Source organism: Crassostrea angulata, chromosome 9 (assembly GCF_025612915.1).
Source record: "Crassostrea angulata isolate pt1a10 chromosome 9, ASM2561291v2, whole genome shotgun sequence".
NCBI lineage: Eukaryota > Metazoa > Mollusca > Bivalvia > Ostreida > Ostreidae > Magallana > Magallana angulata.
Genome location: NC_069119.1, coordinates 17,607,556 through 17,624,643, shown reverse-complemented (window position 1 = coordinate 17,624,643; position 17,088 = coordinate 17,607,556). Strand labels below are relative to the sequence as shown.

At 35.3% G+C, this 17,088-nt stretch overlaps 1 protein-coding gene across 4 annotated transcripts in view; it reads left to right on the top strand.

Annotated features, from left to right (window-relative positions):
• The window catches only part of LOC128163120 (uncharacterized), a 53,099-nt gene that overhangs the window by 19,796 nt on the left and 16,215 nt on the right, over positions 1–17,088 (top strand). For all 4 annotated transcript variants that reach the window (XM_052826626.1, XM_052826624.1, XM_052826628.1 and 1 more), the window contains 6 exons: positions 10,183–10,375; positions 10,782–10,987; positions 11,924–11,992; positions 13,137–13,223; positions 14,088–14,280; positions 14,477–14,679. In XM_052826626.1, coding sequence (XP_052682586.1) covers positions 10,183–10,375; positions 10,782–10,987; positions 11,924–11,992; positions 13,137–13,223; positions 14,088–14,280; positions 14,477–14,679 — 951 coding nt within the window. The remainder of the gene's footprint in view (positions 1–10,182; positions 10,376–10,781; positions 10,988–11,923; positions 11,993–13,136; positions 13,224–14,087; positions 14,281–14,476; positions 14,680–17,088) is intronic.

Below are 17,088 nucleotides of genomic sequence, written 5' to 3'. Positions count from 1 at the left end.
TCAGTTGGCGGATTGCTGCAGAAGCGAAAGGAGCTCTACGGGTAAGAATTATAGGTCTCATTTGCGGTGTCTCAAATTAATGCAGACGGACCATTTGAGATTTATATATTCTTCGGTACTGTACTAGTAGTTAATACAAAGCCAAGAGAGTGATTTAAGGCACTAGGTTTCAGACTGCGGTCTGGGAGGCTTTGGTTCAGCACACTTGCTGGAACGTAGAGTTTCAGACAAATAAAGGTTTCAAGCACAGAGGGTTAAAAGGAAAATTTATTATATCATTCAATCATATTTGTGATCAAAGTGAAGTGATTTTCATTTAATTATAATAATCAAACTAAACGTAAAGTAACGTTAAGAAAAATTAATATCATTCGTGGTTAGAACCCACAAAACACCTTACAAATTTTGGTGGCAGCGGTGGGATGATCTAAACATTAGATTTATAATTTTTTTTTCCATAAACATATTGCTTGTAGTTTGAAACATTAAGTTTAGATCTAATTACATGTATGGATGATATTGATAAAGAAATAAGTTTCCTCCAAGAAAAAATAAAGGAACTTTCAGACGAAAGTATACGTTTGAAAGAAAAAGAGAATCACAGAGAATCAACACCACTTACAGCCAGAGATTCTGGCATTGGTGCTTCGGCACAATCAAAGGGTGCAAAAAGTAGTATTGAGTTTGGCGGAGCTCGTCCGAAAGTAAAGTTTGAAGCTCACCCTGAGGATGATGTCGAATACTATAGTCCCAGAGATGTGAGACCTGTACTGGATAATGAAGAGTTCTTCGAAACACCGCACCGCGTTCAGACAAACATCACAACACGGAAGTATAAGGCTGATAGAGCTCGAACGCCAAATGATCCAGTAGAAAAGGATAATTCTAGCAAGCTAAAGCCTGCAACATATGACGGATCAACTTCGTGGTTGGACTATAGGTCACATTTCAATGCATGCGCTTGTCTGAATCACTGGTCTGAAGCAGAGAAAGGAATGTATTTGGCCGTTTCTTTGAGAGGTCAAGCCCAGGGGGTGCTTGGGAATCTTCCCGAATACTTGCAGATGAACTTCAAAGAGCTGAGTAAATCCCTGGAAGAACGCTTTTCTCCTGTCAATCAAACCGAACTGTATAGGGCACAACTTAGAGAAAGACGGCAGAAAGCAACTGAGTCTATACCTCAGCTTGGACAAGACATTAGGCGTTTAACACGCTTAGCATATCCTACGGCTCCAGGGGATGTGTGTGAAACGCTAGCCAAAGAATATTTTATTGATGCATTACCAAGTTTTGACATGCGTCTCAGGATTAAGCAATCCAGACCTGTAAACTTAAACGATGCAATTAGGCATGCGGTGGAGCTACACGCGTTTGTGGGGTCGGAGTGCAAGAGACATGAAGACAGTGGATTATGCCGCGGAGCAGTAAGTGAAAGTTCAATGCCTGATTCAAAAACAGAGAGTTTGGAAGATGCTGTAAAATCGATAAAGGAAGTGCTGCAGTCTCTGCAGGAAGATATAAATAAGATGAAACAGCAACAGAAGGCACAGACAAATTATGGACCACGAAGAAACCAAGAAAGGAATGTTTCGTCACGAAATACATTGAAGTGCTACAAGTGTGGTAATATTGGACACTTTAAAAAAGATTGTAGAGTTAGGCCTAAGCAAGATAAAAAGAAACAAGACGATGAGAAAATGAATAAGAACACAATCGAGCGTTCTGGACAAGTTAAAATGTTTTCTAACGATGAGACTCCACGAGAGGTTCAGAATAAGGGTTGTGTTGGAGTTCAAAGGAAACCAAGCGAAGCTGGCATGTACATACGTGGAACTGTTCATAATGAGCCTGTCATGATACTAGTAGATACTGGTGCTACTGTGACACTCATCTCAAAGAAGAGTTATGATTCTATTAACAGACACAATAGTTTAGAGCTTATTGAAACAAGGCAGGAAATTCTATCCGCTTCAGGTACCCCTCTTCATGTCTATGGTAAGGCATTGGTACAGTTCAAGTTTGGAGAGAAGGTGATTTTTCAGAATGTGATTGTTGCAGACATGAAGGTAGAGGCTGTCCTGGGCTTAGATTGCTTGACGGCTAACAAAGGCGTTATTAGTCTAAGTGATAAAAGTCTAATACTGGGAGGTGAAACACATGCGCTAGAATTCGAAGGCAGAATAGGCTGTTTTAGAATCGTAGCTTCAGACACCATCTCCTTGCCATCAAGATCCGAGATTATTGCGACAGGAAAAGTAATAGTGCCAGACGGTGATCGAATGGATTTTGATGTTGGCATTGTGGAGCCGTCTGAAACATTTCTGAATTCAGATAGAGGTATGGTTGGCCGTATTTTAGTGAAAGGTGGTCAGACCATTCCAATTAGATTGTTGAATCCTTCAGATAAAGATATGATGATTCGAACAGGAACAACAATTGGGCAACTGTCATCAATAGCTGATGTGATTGACGGAGAACTTGGAACCTTGGAAAATACAGCTATGTTGCCGGAACATTTGCAAGTTCTGTTCAAGAAAACCTGTTCCAATTTGAGCAAACAGAAATCGAAAATTGTGAAGTCACTTTTAGGTAGGCATGCAAATTTATTTACCAAGTCTGACGACGATCTTGGACGAACTGGCTTAGCTAAGCATACAATTGACACGGGTGAAAACAAACCAATAAGGGAAGTTCCGAGGAGACTTCCTGAGCATATGAATGCTGAAGTAGAGAAACATGTTAAAGATATGCTAAAGCATGGAGTTATAGAACCGTCCAATAGCCCCTGGTCGTCTAGAGTTGTGTTAGTTAAGAAAAAGGATGGCTCGACGCGATTCTGTGTGGACTACAGGCGTTTAAATGCTATCACAGAAAAGGACGCCTATCCATTGCCACGTATAGACGAGACTTTAGACCAGCTTGCGGGTTGTAAATGGTTCTCAACTCTTGACTTACATTCAGGGTACTGGCAAATTGAAATGGAACAAAATGATAAAGCTAAAACGGCATTTGTAACTCGGAATGGGTTGTATCATTTCAACGTAATGCCATTTGGGCTCTGCAATGCCCCAGCAACGTTTGAAAGGTTAATGGAAACCACGTTGGCGGGACTGCAATGGGATATCTGTCTCATTTACTTGGACGATATAATTGTGTATGCAAAGACATTTGAGGAGATGAACAACAATCTGGCGAAGGTATTTGAAAAGTTGGCTGCTGCAGGGCTAAAGCTGAAGGCCAAAAAGTGCACATTATTTGCACAAACAGTTGAATATCTAGGACATGTTGTTTCGGAACATGGGATCTCTACCGATCCTAAGAAAACCGAAGCAATACGCAAGTGGCCTAAACCCCGCAACATCACAGAGCTCAGGTCCTTTTTAGGGTTCTGTAGTTACTACAGAAAATTTGTTCACAGCTTTGCTGCCATTGCCAAACCACTTCATGCTTTAACTCAGAAAGGCAATAAATTCACATGGCCAGAGGAGTGCCAAAGTGCATTTGAAGTTTTGCGCGATAAACTTGTTAAAGCTCCGATGTTAGCGCATCCAGATTTTACGAAACCTTTTATTCTAGACACGGACGCTAGTGACATGGCAATGGGTGCTGTACTGTCTCAAGTACAGGATGGAGATGAGCGAGTCATCTCTTATGCAAGTCGGTGTTTAACTAAGGCCGAGCGCAAGTATTGTGTAACACGAAAAGAGTTACTAGCTATAGTGCATTTTGTGAAATATTTTAGGCACTATCTGTACGGCAAACCTTTCTTGGTAAGAACCGACCACAGTTCTTTAAGGTGGTTAATGAACAAGAAAGATGCAGAGGGTCAGCTGGCACGATGGATAGAGACACTTTCGACCTACGAGATACAAATCCAACACAGGCCAGGAAGATTACATAAAAACGCAGATGCCCTAAGTAGGATTCCGTGTAGACAATGCGGAAACGACTACTGTTCTAGCAAATCTGAGGAAACCAGAGCGCAGGTACGAGCATTGTTCGAACAGAAAGAGACTGAAGACACAAGCAAAATGTCAATTTTGGAAATGCAAGAACATGATAAAGACATAACACTTGTAAAGTCATGGCTAGAAAGTGAAAGAAGACCCGTTTTTGACGACGTTCGAAGTAAAGGTTATTTTCTTCGATCATTGTGGTGTCAGTGGCATAGACTTACTATAACAGACGAAATACTTTGTAGAAAGTGGACTGTGTTAGAGACAAAAGAAGATATACTGCAGCAAGTGATACCACTATCTGGAAGAAGAAGCATTTTGAGATATTGCCATGATGAGAGAACATCGGGACATTTGGGCGTACATAAAACATTAGCAAGGGTTCGACAAAGATATTATTGGCCTGGTCTACAGCAGGATGTGAGACAGTATGTAACAGGCTGCGATACTTGCACCAAACGTAAAAACCCAAATAAAAAGAAAATTGCACCCATGCAACTAGTACCATCAGGCTTGCCAATGGACCGCATTGCAGCTGATATTCTGGGAGAATTACCTATCACTGCCAAGGGCAATAGATACATCTTAGTAGTTTCAGACTACTTCACGAAATGGACGGAAGCGTTCGCAATGCCAAACATGGAAGCCAAAACAGTGGCAAAAATAATGGTAGAAGAAGTATTTGTTAGGCTAGGAACGCCTAGAATAATACATTCAGATCAGGGGAGGCAGTTTGAAAGCGAATTGTTTAGGGAAGTATGTCGACTGTTTCATATCCAGAAAACACGAACCACCGCCTACCATCCTCAGTCGGATGGTATGGTTGAAAGGTTCAACCGGACATTGACTTCTATGCTCAGTGCATTTGTACAGGAAAATCAGACAGACTGGGATGAACACATTCCTTATGTCATGATGGCCTACCGGTCTGCAGAACATAAGTCTACTCAATTCACACCGAATATGCTTATGTTAGGAAGGGAAACTACATTACCTTTAGACTTGCAGTATGAGATGCCTGAACACATGAAAGAAGAAACTCCGAATGAGTGGGTCTGGATCTTACGGGAGAGACTTGAGCGTGCACACAATGTCGTCCGTCAGCATATAGAAGATGCCATGAATCGGCAAAAGAAATATCATGACATGAAAATGTCGTGGGAAAAGTTCAAGAAAGGAGATAAAGTATTTGTGTACTTTCCTCAGAGAAAAGTTGGTTGCTCTCCAAAACTCACCTCGTTTTGGCGAGGACCATTTGAGGTGCTTGAACAGTGGTCGGATGTACTTTATGCGGTAGCTTGTGGCAGAAAAGGAGACAAACAAATTATTCACTGTGATAGGATGCGAAAGAAAAGAGAGCAAGTTCTGAATTTTGAGTGTGATACGCCCGAGGCAAGAGATGAATCTATCTTAAAAGCTGAAGAGACAGACACGTTCGAACTGGGTGAAACAAACGAGTTAGATACTGTTCAAGAGTTAGTAAAAGGGACTGAGCAAAAGCGAATTCGTCGACCGCCTAAATGGTTGGAAGACTATGAGTTATAAAACTTGTTTTGTTTATTGTTTGAAAAAAAAAAATGATTTGCAGTCTAGCTAGACAAAACAAATAACATGTTTCTATTTATATATTTTCAGAAAATGCCAAACACTAAAATTACCAAAGCAAAGTCGAGGGACAAGTGTCCATTGTGTGAACAAGGAGTTCAGGACAATAAGTGGCGGGAGCACTTGCTGATGTGTAATGGAGGGAAGTTTCCATGCAAGATATGTGGTAAACTTTTTAAGAAGAGTTCCTACCTTCAGCGTCATGAGAAGAAGTTCCACCCAGCGGAGGTTCTGGAGAAGAAGACCGAGGATGATAAAGAGTGGTTAGAGCAAGACCCAGGAGAACTAATTGGGGAAGTATCCAATGAAAGCGATTCAAGCTCCAGTAGTATTGATTCTAGTGAAGAGGAAGACGTGGTTGAAGAAAGTAAGGTGGATGAGCCTGGGAAAGATAATGAGCGTCAGGTACCACAAGAGATCAAGAAGGTAGAAGAGAAGGGTGGTGAAGAAAATACATGTAGCAGTTCCTTAGAGAAAGGAAGGATAATAAGGAAGCCGACAATACCGGTTCCGGTATTTGCTCCTCAGAGAAGGGTACCTCTGAACTTACCCGATAAGAACGTTTCCCTTAAACGATTCCACTTCTCCTCAAAATGCTCAACCAGCACACAAACAGAAGATGTTTGCCATGCTGCTCAAACCAGAATCAAAAAGAGAAAACTTCACAAGACCACCTTTAGCTATGTTAAAGATGACAAGAACGTGGAAGAGATCATAGAGGAAGAAGAGTTTGAATATGAAAATTAACTAATCATCTTAGTTGCCAGTGTAAGATAACACTCGGTTAAAACACATGTTTGTAAATTATAAGAGTAAACTTAACTTTTGGAAAATATGTATGTAGTTTGTATAAAGCACGTCAGTTCAATCAAAATGCGGGACGCATAAGTTTCGGAGGCGTGGGTATTGTAGTAAATATTCCAATTAAAGCATCATTGAATCAGATAATTTCCTCTGTGTTTGGTTATTAGATAAAACGTTACGATGATCCCGAGTCACGTGACGGAAAGCGATTTTTTAGAGGCTATAAAAGGCCGGCGCGCCATTGAACGGAGTTCAGTTGGCGGATTGCTGCAGAAGCGAAAGGAGCTCTACGGGTAAGAATTATAGGTCTCATTTGCGGTGTCTCAAATTAATGCAGACGGACCATTTGAGATTTATATATTCTTCGGTACTGTACTAGTAGTTAATACAAAGCCAAGAGAGTGATTTAAGGCACTAGGTTTCAGACTGCGGTCTGGGAGGCTTTGGTTCAGCACACTTGCTGGAACGTAGAGTTTCAGACAAATAAAGGTTTCAAGCACAGAGGGTTAAAAGGAAAATTTATTATATCATTCAATCATATTTGTGATCAAAGTGAAGTGATTTTCATTTAATTATAATAATCAAACTAAACGTAAAGTAACGTTAAGAAAAATTAATATCATTCGTGGTTAGAACCCACAAAACACATTACAGAAGTATACATTTCATGAAAGCAAATAAAAAGTAATATAATCAAACTAACTGTAATAAGACTTCCATACCACGCTTGAATACCTAAATGAAGAACACGTGCTTGCTTCCTACAGAAATTAGAGAGCATGCTTTTCGCACATAAGTGGGCCTACCTTTCTAAGATTCCTTTGACTGGGTATATTAAACATTTCAAAATAAAACCAAATTAACAAAGATATTTTGGGTAAATATATAGCCAATCGGGTTAATTAAAACGCATTTTACAAAACAGGGCCTGTTTTGCTCAATTAATACCACAAGTACAAATTTGCCTAATTGCGTTAATAAGAGAGAGAGAGAGAGAGAGAGAGAGAGAGAGAGAGAGAGAGAAAACTATTACCAATTATATGTCTTGTTGGCCCTCCCGCAAAAGTTCATAAACTTTTCCTCCTGGTCAGTCCCAGCTCGAACTAATCCACCGAGAGTTGCCTGTTTTCTTCCACCACACGCTGTCCAAATAACATACAATTATAGAAGAACACGGTGTTAACTATAGCCTTTGCTGTCTGGATGCGTAGGAGACCCAACTCCCACAACTTGTTTTCCGTTTCAATGCTAATTGGCTCTGCCTATTTTACATTAGCTGCAGAACTGTAGCTCTCCGGGAAAAAAAGTATCAGTAGTAAATTGCATGAAGAATTTAATGGTACTAATTGTTTTCACAGAATTTGCGTATACATAAGATAAATCAGTCGAAAACTAGCGCACGTTTTTCTGCGCAATAAATATACAATTTTTTCAATGGGTGGCCCTGTAGCTCTCCGGTTTTCCCGGAGAGCTACAGTTCTGCAGCTAGTTTTACATGTGATCCAACACCATCGGTCGTCAGTTGTGCCATTTAGGCACTCAATTGTTTACAAAATTCGTAGAAGCCGTAGTTTTTCTTGTCCAAAAAATTGCGAAAGTTTCCATTTTCACGCATGAAACGGAGTAGGCCAACAGTAATCATGTATAAAGAACGAGGGGGTAGGGTGTTCCATCCTTCCATCCATGCTTTAATTACAAATTTACCCAGTAATGAGTTGATGTTTTTGGCACTAAAAAGTGCGAGTTTAGGAATGGCTGTTCCTCTGGTCGCCATTCTCGCTTTTCTCCACTCCATAAACAGGGAAAAGGCCCATTTGGTGTTTTTTCTCGTATTCTTGCTCTCTGTAGAGGTAATAAGATTTGATACGTCAGGGTCCTTTACGAAAGCAAACCTGGCTGTTTCCTCTTGTTCGCATTGGAAGTTGTCCTCTAGCGAGTCCATCATGATGTCTACTGTGAGCGATTCCCCCAGATCAAAATGGCCAATATCAAACACAGACAAATGACTAAGAATGAATTTCAAATAAATACACGCACTCAATCTCGCTATTGGCTTGGGACAAGGTAAATTCGTCAATGGTTTTGTCCCAAAGACTTTCAGTTTCCATATTCTCACTCATGTGTCCGAATAAATTAAGAAACACGTGTACTGTGGTTTCATTAATATTCAAGGGTATCAATTTTCGTGGATATAGTAAAAATCACAGTTTCAAGGATACGTGGCCAATGACCCTATCAATACAAAATATTAATAGAAATTGCACTTCAATGAACATTTAATTTCGTGGAGCAACTTAACAACGAAATCCACGAAAATTGGTATTCAACGAATATTGATGAAACCACAGTAAGTAGAAAAACGGATATCATATATAAAGTTCTTTATTATAAAAAAAATCACGTGATAATAACACGTTGGAATGATAAACTTGTTTTGTGGACAGGGTGAATAGCGTCAGCCAATCGGATAAATCGTGTGTCATTTATTGTTTCGTGCCACATATTTCCAGAAATATTTTTGTTCGCTTATGTTTCATTGATTGTCGTAAATATAGAAATATATTGTATTGTATATTAAACGTTTTTACAACCAAATAAAAAGAAGAAATTTTATTATAGAAATAATTACAAGTAACTCTCTGGAAAGAGGCATTGCACAGATACATGTATGAGTTCTTAACTAATAAAATGCATTTATGTAGATTTTTTGAAGCAAATACCGGTACTCGAAGTCAGAAAATGATTAAATGTGAAATAAAAAATATAGCAACGAATCGCCCAAATATTTATATGATTTTTTGAATAATTGTTTAAGAAAAAATACCGTTTATCTTTTAATGTGGATAGAAAGTCGTTCAATGGTAATACATGAAGTGCACAGTGCATTGTAAAGACACCAATATTGGTACCAATCTGCATAAAGGCTAGTGTGCACTAAATACATGTGACTACACTCAGCTCATGGTTTACAATATATAATGCTGTTAGTAAACAATGGTACAAGTAACTTACCTTATATAATATTGTTGATTATGTTCAGATACACAATGGGCGTGGTCATAACGACACTCAGGAGCTACGCTTCTTCGTGTCATTATGACCACACCCATCAGATATCTGCACATAACCAACAATATTATATGGGGTAACTACTACTTATTCAGTGCTGTTCAGTTAAAATCATTTATAAAAATTCTTTCAACGTCTTGTATTGTTAGAGATAGGAATATGTTAACTTTATATATTTTGGTATATTGACAAAATGTTGTAATATTATTGGTGTTCTTTTTACCTCTAAGTGGCTGACTTTTTTTGGATCTATAATTTTTTTTCTATTTTAGGACATTTATCTTTTATTACCAAAATATCTAACTTGAAAAACATTCTTAAAGATTTTCGCCAAAAGTAATCTATCTAAACTGCATTTTTCTCTATTATAATTACACAATTACCATCGTTTGTAAACAAAAAGAATCATCTATGCTACTCTAAAACCGTCATCAATTGATACCTAATTAATTCTTGAATGTTTCTTGACCAATCAGAGACTCCTTTGCATACCAAATATACTCATTCACTTTGATTGTAGCACTCCTAACAATTAATAAAGACATAGTTAAGCGATATTCCGCTTATTTATCTAATTTACGGATTGTATAGAAAAGTATTTCGTTGCTGTACAGTATACTTAAAGTAAAATAACCTCTATGATTTTAGAATAATTTGTCTGTTTTGATTATTCCCTTCAGCTGACGCGATGGAGAAAGGGATTTCAACGAGTTTGGATGACAGTAGTATAATCAAGTTTCTTTTACAGACATTAAAGGTGATGGAAACTGCTTTTACCGTTGTCTGGCAGAAATCCTTTATGGAAGTCAAGAGAGGCATAAGCGGATACGGCAAGAAATAATTCAGTACATGTCAGATGACGAGTGGATGACCAAAGAAGAAAAAATTAATAGATATAGAAAATTTATGACTAAAAATGACTGTTATGATGACTATTTAACGTAAGTATGCCATAAGGAGTAACAATAACATTTTTGAAACCAGTCTGATTTGAATATGATACTTTATGGATCAAAGGAAATTCCTTTTTTTAAACGAATACTGTAATTTGATCTGTAATATCTATTTTATGCTACATATTCAATTTAGTCTGTCATAATTTTGACGATAGAGCTTTTTATTATGGAGTTATATAAAACAACTATCGTACCTGGTTTAATATTCAGGTTAATCAAATCTTATTATTCAAATGGCGTCCGTATTAATTCTCGTCTTTTTAGACCTTAAAAAGATAAAATAGGATGTCACTCTTATCAGAAAAAAATACTTCATTTGACTTTTTTTTATATACTTTTTTAAAAATAAGGCAATAATTGTATTCAAAAATCTTTGGCATATTTTTTTCAGACTTCATAGTAACATTGGAAAATGGGCGGAAGACGTTATAATACAGGCAAGTGCAGATAAATACTGCCTGCATATTTTTGTATCATTCTACACAAATCACAATGAAGTCATACGTACAGTAGCCAAACCTGTACAAGCAGAAAGGGAAAATTACAAGAGAATTTTTTTGAAATTGGAAAATGGCCATTACACTATAATTTCAAAAGGTAAGAAGTACTTTTTTGTATATATAAATTGTATTTTTCTGTCAATGCTTCTTTGCATTAAAATCTTAAAAGTTTAGGTAACCTGAGTAACTCAGTTGATCTATTGTCATTGGTCTTCGTTTGTTGTCGTCCATCTTCCGATACCTCTATCAAAATTGTGTGTATTGTCTCTGGGATAGTTTATGCCCTTAAGTTAGGCCAATATTGCCAAATAGTAAAACTGTATATATTAAAAATAATTGGTTTGTGCTTCTACAGCAATGAGAGTTAAACTAAACGCATGACTATAATTCACATGGAACCCTGTACCAAAAAATGTGATATTCGTGATTCGAGGATCAAACGTTTATGGCCAATTAATTTAAGAATTATTGTTTGCACACATCAAATTAAATAAAAGTCAAAGGAGTCTCTGATTAGGATTAAGACTCCTAAAATAAGAGCTTAAAAGCTCAATATGTTAAAGTGGAGGCTGCTATAATTGTATAACAATTTTGACATTTGCTATATAGTAAGGGGAAAAGAATGTTTGGGCTTGATAAGTATTTGAAATAAGAATGTTAAACAAACATTCTCAAGCTTGTTTTGTTTATGATCGATGCGTAGTATTTAGATTCAATAAATCCGATCGATCGAGGAACGGAACCAGCTGTTTCCTTTTCTAAATATATCCAAGCTCTGGATATTTTGTGTTACCATACAGAAAATCATTCCATTTACTTTGAATACTCATGTCTTTGAAGAAAGATAAATATATTGTTGATATATCATTTGATACTGTAATGACTAAAAATGGGCCAAATCAAATTTGATATAATCTGAAATAAGACGCATGTCAGGCACATAAAACAAATTACCTATAATTTAGAAATAAGAGTTCATTATTATCTGGACATATAAAAACTTTGTTTGAAAATCATGTTTATCTCCTTACAGATCTAAAGGTATCGCCTGAAGAACCTTGGTTTGATTTATTAGGTCCGCCAGCAGATGGACCAGAACAATGTAAGTGCAAGAACGGGAAGCATACCAAACACTTGTACAAGAAACTATATAATTATAGAATAACAATGTTATATAGTTTAACAACTCGACTTACAAGACATAGTGTGCCTTACCTTGATCCATCCTTAGAAGGGACATGGGCAATGCCTGCAGTATAATCCATGAATGTTCTTGATATTAAAGTATTTTAAGTTGAAATCAATATCGTGTATTACAGTGTGGAATCTGACCAACTGACCAAGGCAAACCTATTCAGATATACACACATCAATCTCTTTCTCATTACCTCCAAAAACAGACTCAAGATATTCCCTGAAATCTTACATCCCTTCTCTCTTTCTTTCTCTGTTTCTCTCTATCTCTTTCTCTGTTTCTCTCTCTTTAAATGGCGAAACATCAGGTACTTTATTGATCTTTTCAAGATATGAGGTAAATCGATTACAACTATTCGATTATGAATACCACATGTCCCAATTCTAAGGGAAACTATTCCCGTTTAAAGACATTATCTTAATTGTCTTCTGCTTATAATATTGTTGAATTTTCAATATTGTTGTAAATTAAAAATACAATTTATCAACATATCTACAGTCATTTCATGCATATCTTTTACAGTTTAATGCTATGCTATGGTATGCGATTTTAATGATATGCTATGAGATTTGTATGCTATGCTATGAGATTTGTATCCTATGCTATGAGAAATTGAAATGAAGTGCTTAATGATATGGTATGCTATGCTATGCTATGGTATGCTATGAGATTTGAACAAAAACGCCTCCATACACAGAAGAGTTCCACAGATTTCGAAGTGAAATAATAAGAAGCCAAAGTTTACCACAAATCTATCATGTAAACATTTATTTTTTCAAATAAAAACATTTGAAACCGAGTTAAAATAATGTTGTATGCTATGCTATGGTATGCTATGGTATGATATGACGAATGTGATTCTATGAGATTGTATGCTATGGTATGAGATTCCAATGCTATGCTATGAGATTTCAATGCTATGCTATGAGATTTCAATGCTATGCTATGCTATGGTGTATGTTGTAAAAGATATGCTTGAACTGACTGTAACCAGCACATATATTAATAAAAGGACTATTTAATATATTAATAAAAGGACTATTTATTGTAGATGAATATAGCAGTTTGGCCTTGGATTATAACAAGTGTTTTACCAAACAAGGAAAATTTGAACAAATTTATAATTTGAAATATATTGGTAAGTGTTTTAAAATAAAATCAGGAGGAACTAAAAAGAACAATTTGATAAAGCATATTGATTTTAAACTTATATTTACTTATGTCATTTAATCTTTTTTTTTCAAATTTTATTGTCATTTAATCTTAGATACGTTTCTAAACTGCTTGTATTTCATTACTATCTGATAATAAGAAAAAAGAAAAATTCCTAGAGTAAATACTTATCTTTATGAAATGTTGTATTATACAACCATTCTCTCTGATCTATCGTGAAAAAACGTATTGTAGTCTTTCTGCTTGAATTTATTGGTTTTTTTGCGTTATTTGGTTTTAACTCTATTGGTAGTTTTGTATACATCTATAATATTTTACTAAGGGTTATTTTTAACCTGAATAAGGGACCAATCGTCCGGACAGTTTGATATTTTCTATTATCATGTCGTTTGTAATTTTGTTGCTTTCGATGTAAAACATTTCAACTATATTTTTTTTCTGAAACGAAACCTATGAATATTGAGTGTTGTTTGTATTATAGTTCGATCCATTTATGTTTTCAATCTTTTGAATTTATATTACAACGTGACTTTAATCTAAAACCAACAAATTCTTTAATTTACCAAGATTTTTGTTCAAGAGATAGCAGTAATTGAGTTTGGATTAAAATAAGATATGTTAAAATGGCTTTTAAGTTTTATTTGAAAATCATAAAAGCATTAATCTAACAATGTTTTGTAATATCATTGTTTTACTCATTAAAATACTTAATGGTCAAATATACCTTTAATCTAAATAAAAAAAAATATACACTTGTTTTTATATTATGTTTTGTTTTTAGAGGGGGTTATAGATCGGATAACTTGTATTTAAAAATTTTCTTTTACAGGTATTTTAAGAGATGAAAACTCCTTTCTTAGATGTTTATCATATTTGCTGAATGGAGATCAAGACAAGCACGACCAAATTAGAATGAAAATAATTAAATTTATGTCTAATGATAAATTACTGTCCAAAGCAGACAAATTAAAAAGATATGGAAAACTTATGGATGAAAATGATGACTATAACTCGTATTTAGAGTAAGTTACTTAAGATTTTACAATAAATTTTAGGAAGTCAATCTAATATAAATGTTCTTTAAAATTAATTCAACACTTTTAAGAAAGATAAAACATAGTTTTTTTTGGAACGGTTTTATATTAATCAATTGTTTTACATGTAAAAAGTGCTATTTGATTATTTGTTTATTTGCTTATCTTAAGCATATTTTTTCAGACTTCATAGTCAAAATAATGAGTTGGCGGATGATCCCATAATGCAAGCGAGTGCAGATAGATACGGTCTGGATATATATGTGTATTTTTACCGAAATTCCAATTGTATCCAACGTATGAGAGCCAAATCACTACAACCCAGAACAGAGGATAACATGAAAATATTTCTAAAATTTGAAGATTATTATTTTTCCTTTGCAGAAGGTAGTCTTTCCTTTTCTGAGAACACAATTTTTTCCTTACCTTCTTTGAATTAAAAATGATTATTTTTTAGTAATAAAAAACATTCTTTTTTAAGATCATCTTGCAAAAAAGCTAAAACTTCTGTAAAAGCATATTACTCAGGTGCAGTAGATTCAAGTTTATTAAAAATTATTATCCTTGGGGTAGGGTAGATCTCAAAGGAAGAATCAAATTTTTATAAAGGAATATAAAGAAAAAATCTTTATAAATCATCTTCTCGAAAACCACTTGTTTACAAAAGCTGTACCTTATGTGAAGACATCCTCAGGTAGTTTAGATTCAATTTTGTTCAAATGATAAATCTTATAGATAAAGTGAAGCGATAATGAGTGGGGGTCGAAGTTTTACATATATTGAATATAGATGATAATTTTCAATATTTTCTCAAAAACCGTTAATCTAGAAACGTGTTACTTGTAGGGAAAAATCCCCAGTTAAGTTAAACTCAAGATTGCTTAAACCAGGATACCTAAGGATGGGGCCAGGCCACAATTTATGGGGGCACCTCCTTGGAATGTATAGAGCAAAAATATTTAAAAACCTTCTGCTCTAAATCCAATTTGTAAGAATAACGGCAACTTGTCTGGAAGCATCATCAGGTAGGGTAATTAAAGATTGTTCAAATTACGATCACAATAGTTACGGAGGGTCACAGTTATGGGGGAAGGTCAAATTTTTACATTAAAATATACAGATCAACATCTTTATAAAGAATTCATTGTCTGGGTTAGGTTGTGGCCACAATGGGGGAGGAGGTAACATTTTTCTTTTGAATAATCAGTTCATAGAAAAATCTTCACTTCAAAAACCAAAATAACTTTAATTAAATTACCCACAGACAGTGTATTTTAAAAAGTGTCAAAATTGTAATCATCAGGGGTAAGGTTTGGGCACATCAGGTAGATTTATTTACATAGAAAAAATCGTTCAACTACATGTATAATTAAATAACCAATGTTATGATATATGATATTACTTATAAGTAGAAATTTTGACATATTGTTGATTCTCAATTGTTTCCATTGTTGCCCCTATACTATTTTTTGCCCCCACATGTGATTCAAAGTTTGATGTTCATTATTTTCTTGAGAATTACCATTATTTTGTTATGACTCCACAAGAATTTTGGCAATACATTGTTTCTTATGTAAAGGATATGACCCATATGTCTTTTGTGAATATATCAGTATTTAAAATTGGGGTTTCTAGCTTTACAAATTAAATTATTTGATATTCACTATCATGATTGGTAACGCATTAAAACTTTTATAATTTCTGGTTAATATAATTGATGATAACATATGTATTAGAAAACAAACAAAACAAGAGGCCCATGGGCCACATTGCTTACCTGATCAACAATAGGTATGCTAAAATCAGCTTAATTTAGTCAAATTACAAACTATCTGGACAATGTAGTTCAATACATGTAGATCCTACATAAATAAAAGTTCATTTTTTATCCTAGATAATTTTATGCATATACATGTAATCAAGTCTCTTTTCTAACAGGATGATTCTATAGTCATATCACATGTTGGGCATTGCAATTCTCAAAAAATTCCTAAACAATTGCTTATATATGGGATATGAACCTACATACAACTCTGAACCTCTTGTGTGGCCCAAGAATTGTTTAAGGGCAAAAGTCTAAAGAATTTGAAAGAATCAGCAATATGTCTAAAATATTTTGCATTTCAGTAAAACCATATATCATAACATCTCATATTTTATGAATAATTATAATATTTTCCTTTGTCAAATTGGAATCCCAATATGGCCCCGTGCACATTTTGATTGGAAGAATTTAAATCTACATTATCTGAGGTTACTTTCAGTAAAGTTACAGCTTTTCTAGGAATTTTTAGAAAAAGATATTTTAAAATTTTTCTGATGTAAATTTTTAACCCTTCACCCCACGTTGTGACCCCCTCCTACCTCCAGAGATCATGATTTAAACAAACTTGAATTTTCGGTACCACACGTTTGTATCTACACTACATAAGAATGTTTCCACACAAATTTCAGGTTTCAGGGAAGAAGGTTTTTAAAGATTTACTCTATATATTCTATGTAAGAATTCGCCCCCCCCCCCCCCCATTGTGGCCCTACCTTACCCCCAGGGACCATGATTTGAACAAACTTTAATTTAATTTACAATATCTGCGGATGCTTCAAAACAAGTTTCAGCTTTCCTGGCTGATTGGTTTCTGAGAAAAAGATTTTTAAAGATTTACTTTGTATATTCTATTTAAAACTTTGACCCCCAATGTGGCCCCACCTTACCCACGGGGAACATGATTTGAACAAACTTTAATTTACAATATCTGAGGATGCTTTCACACAAGTTTCAGCTTTCCTGGCTGATAA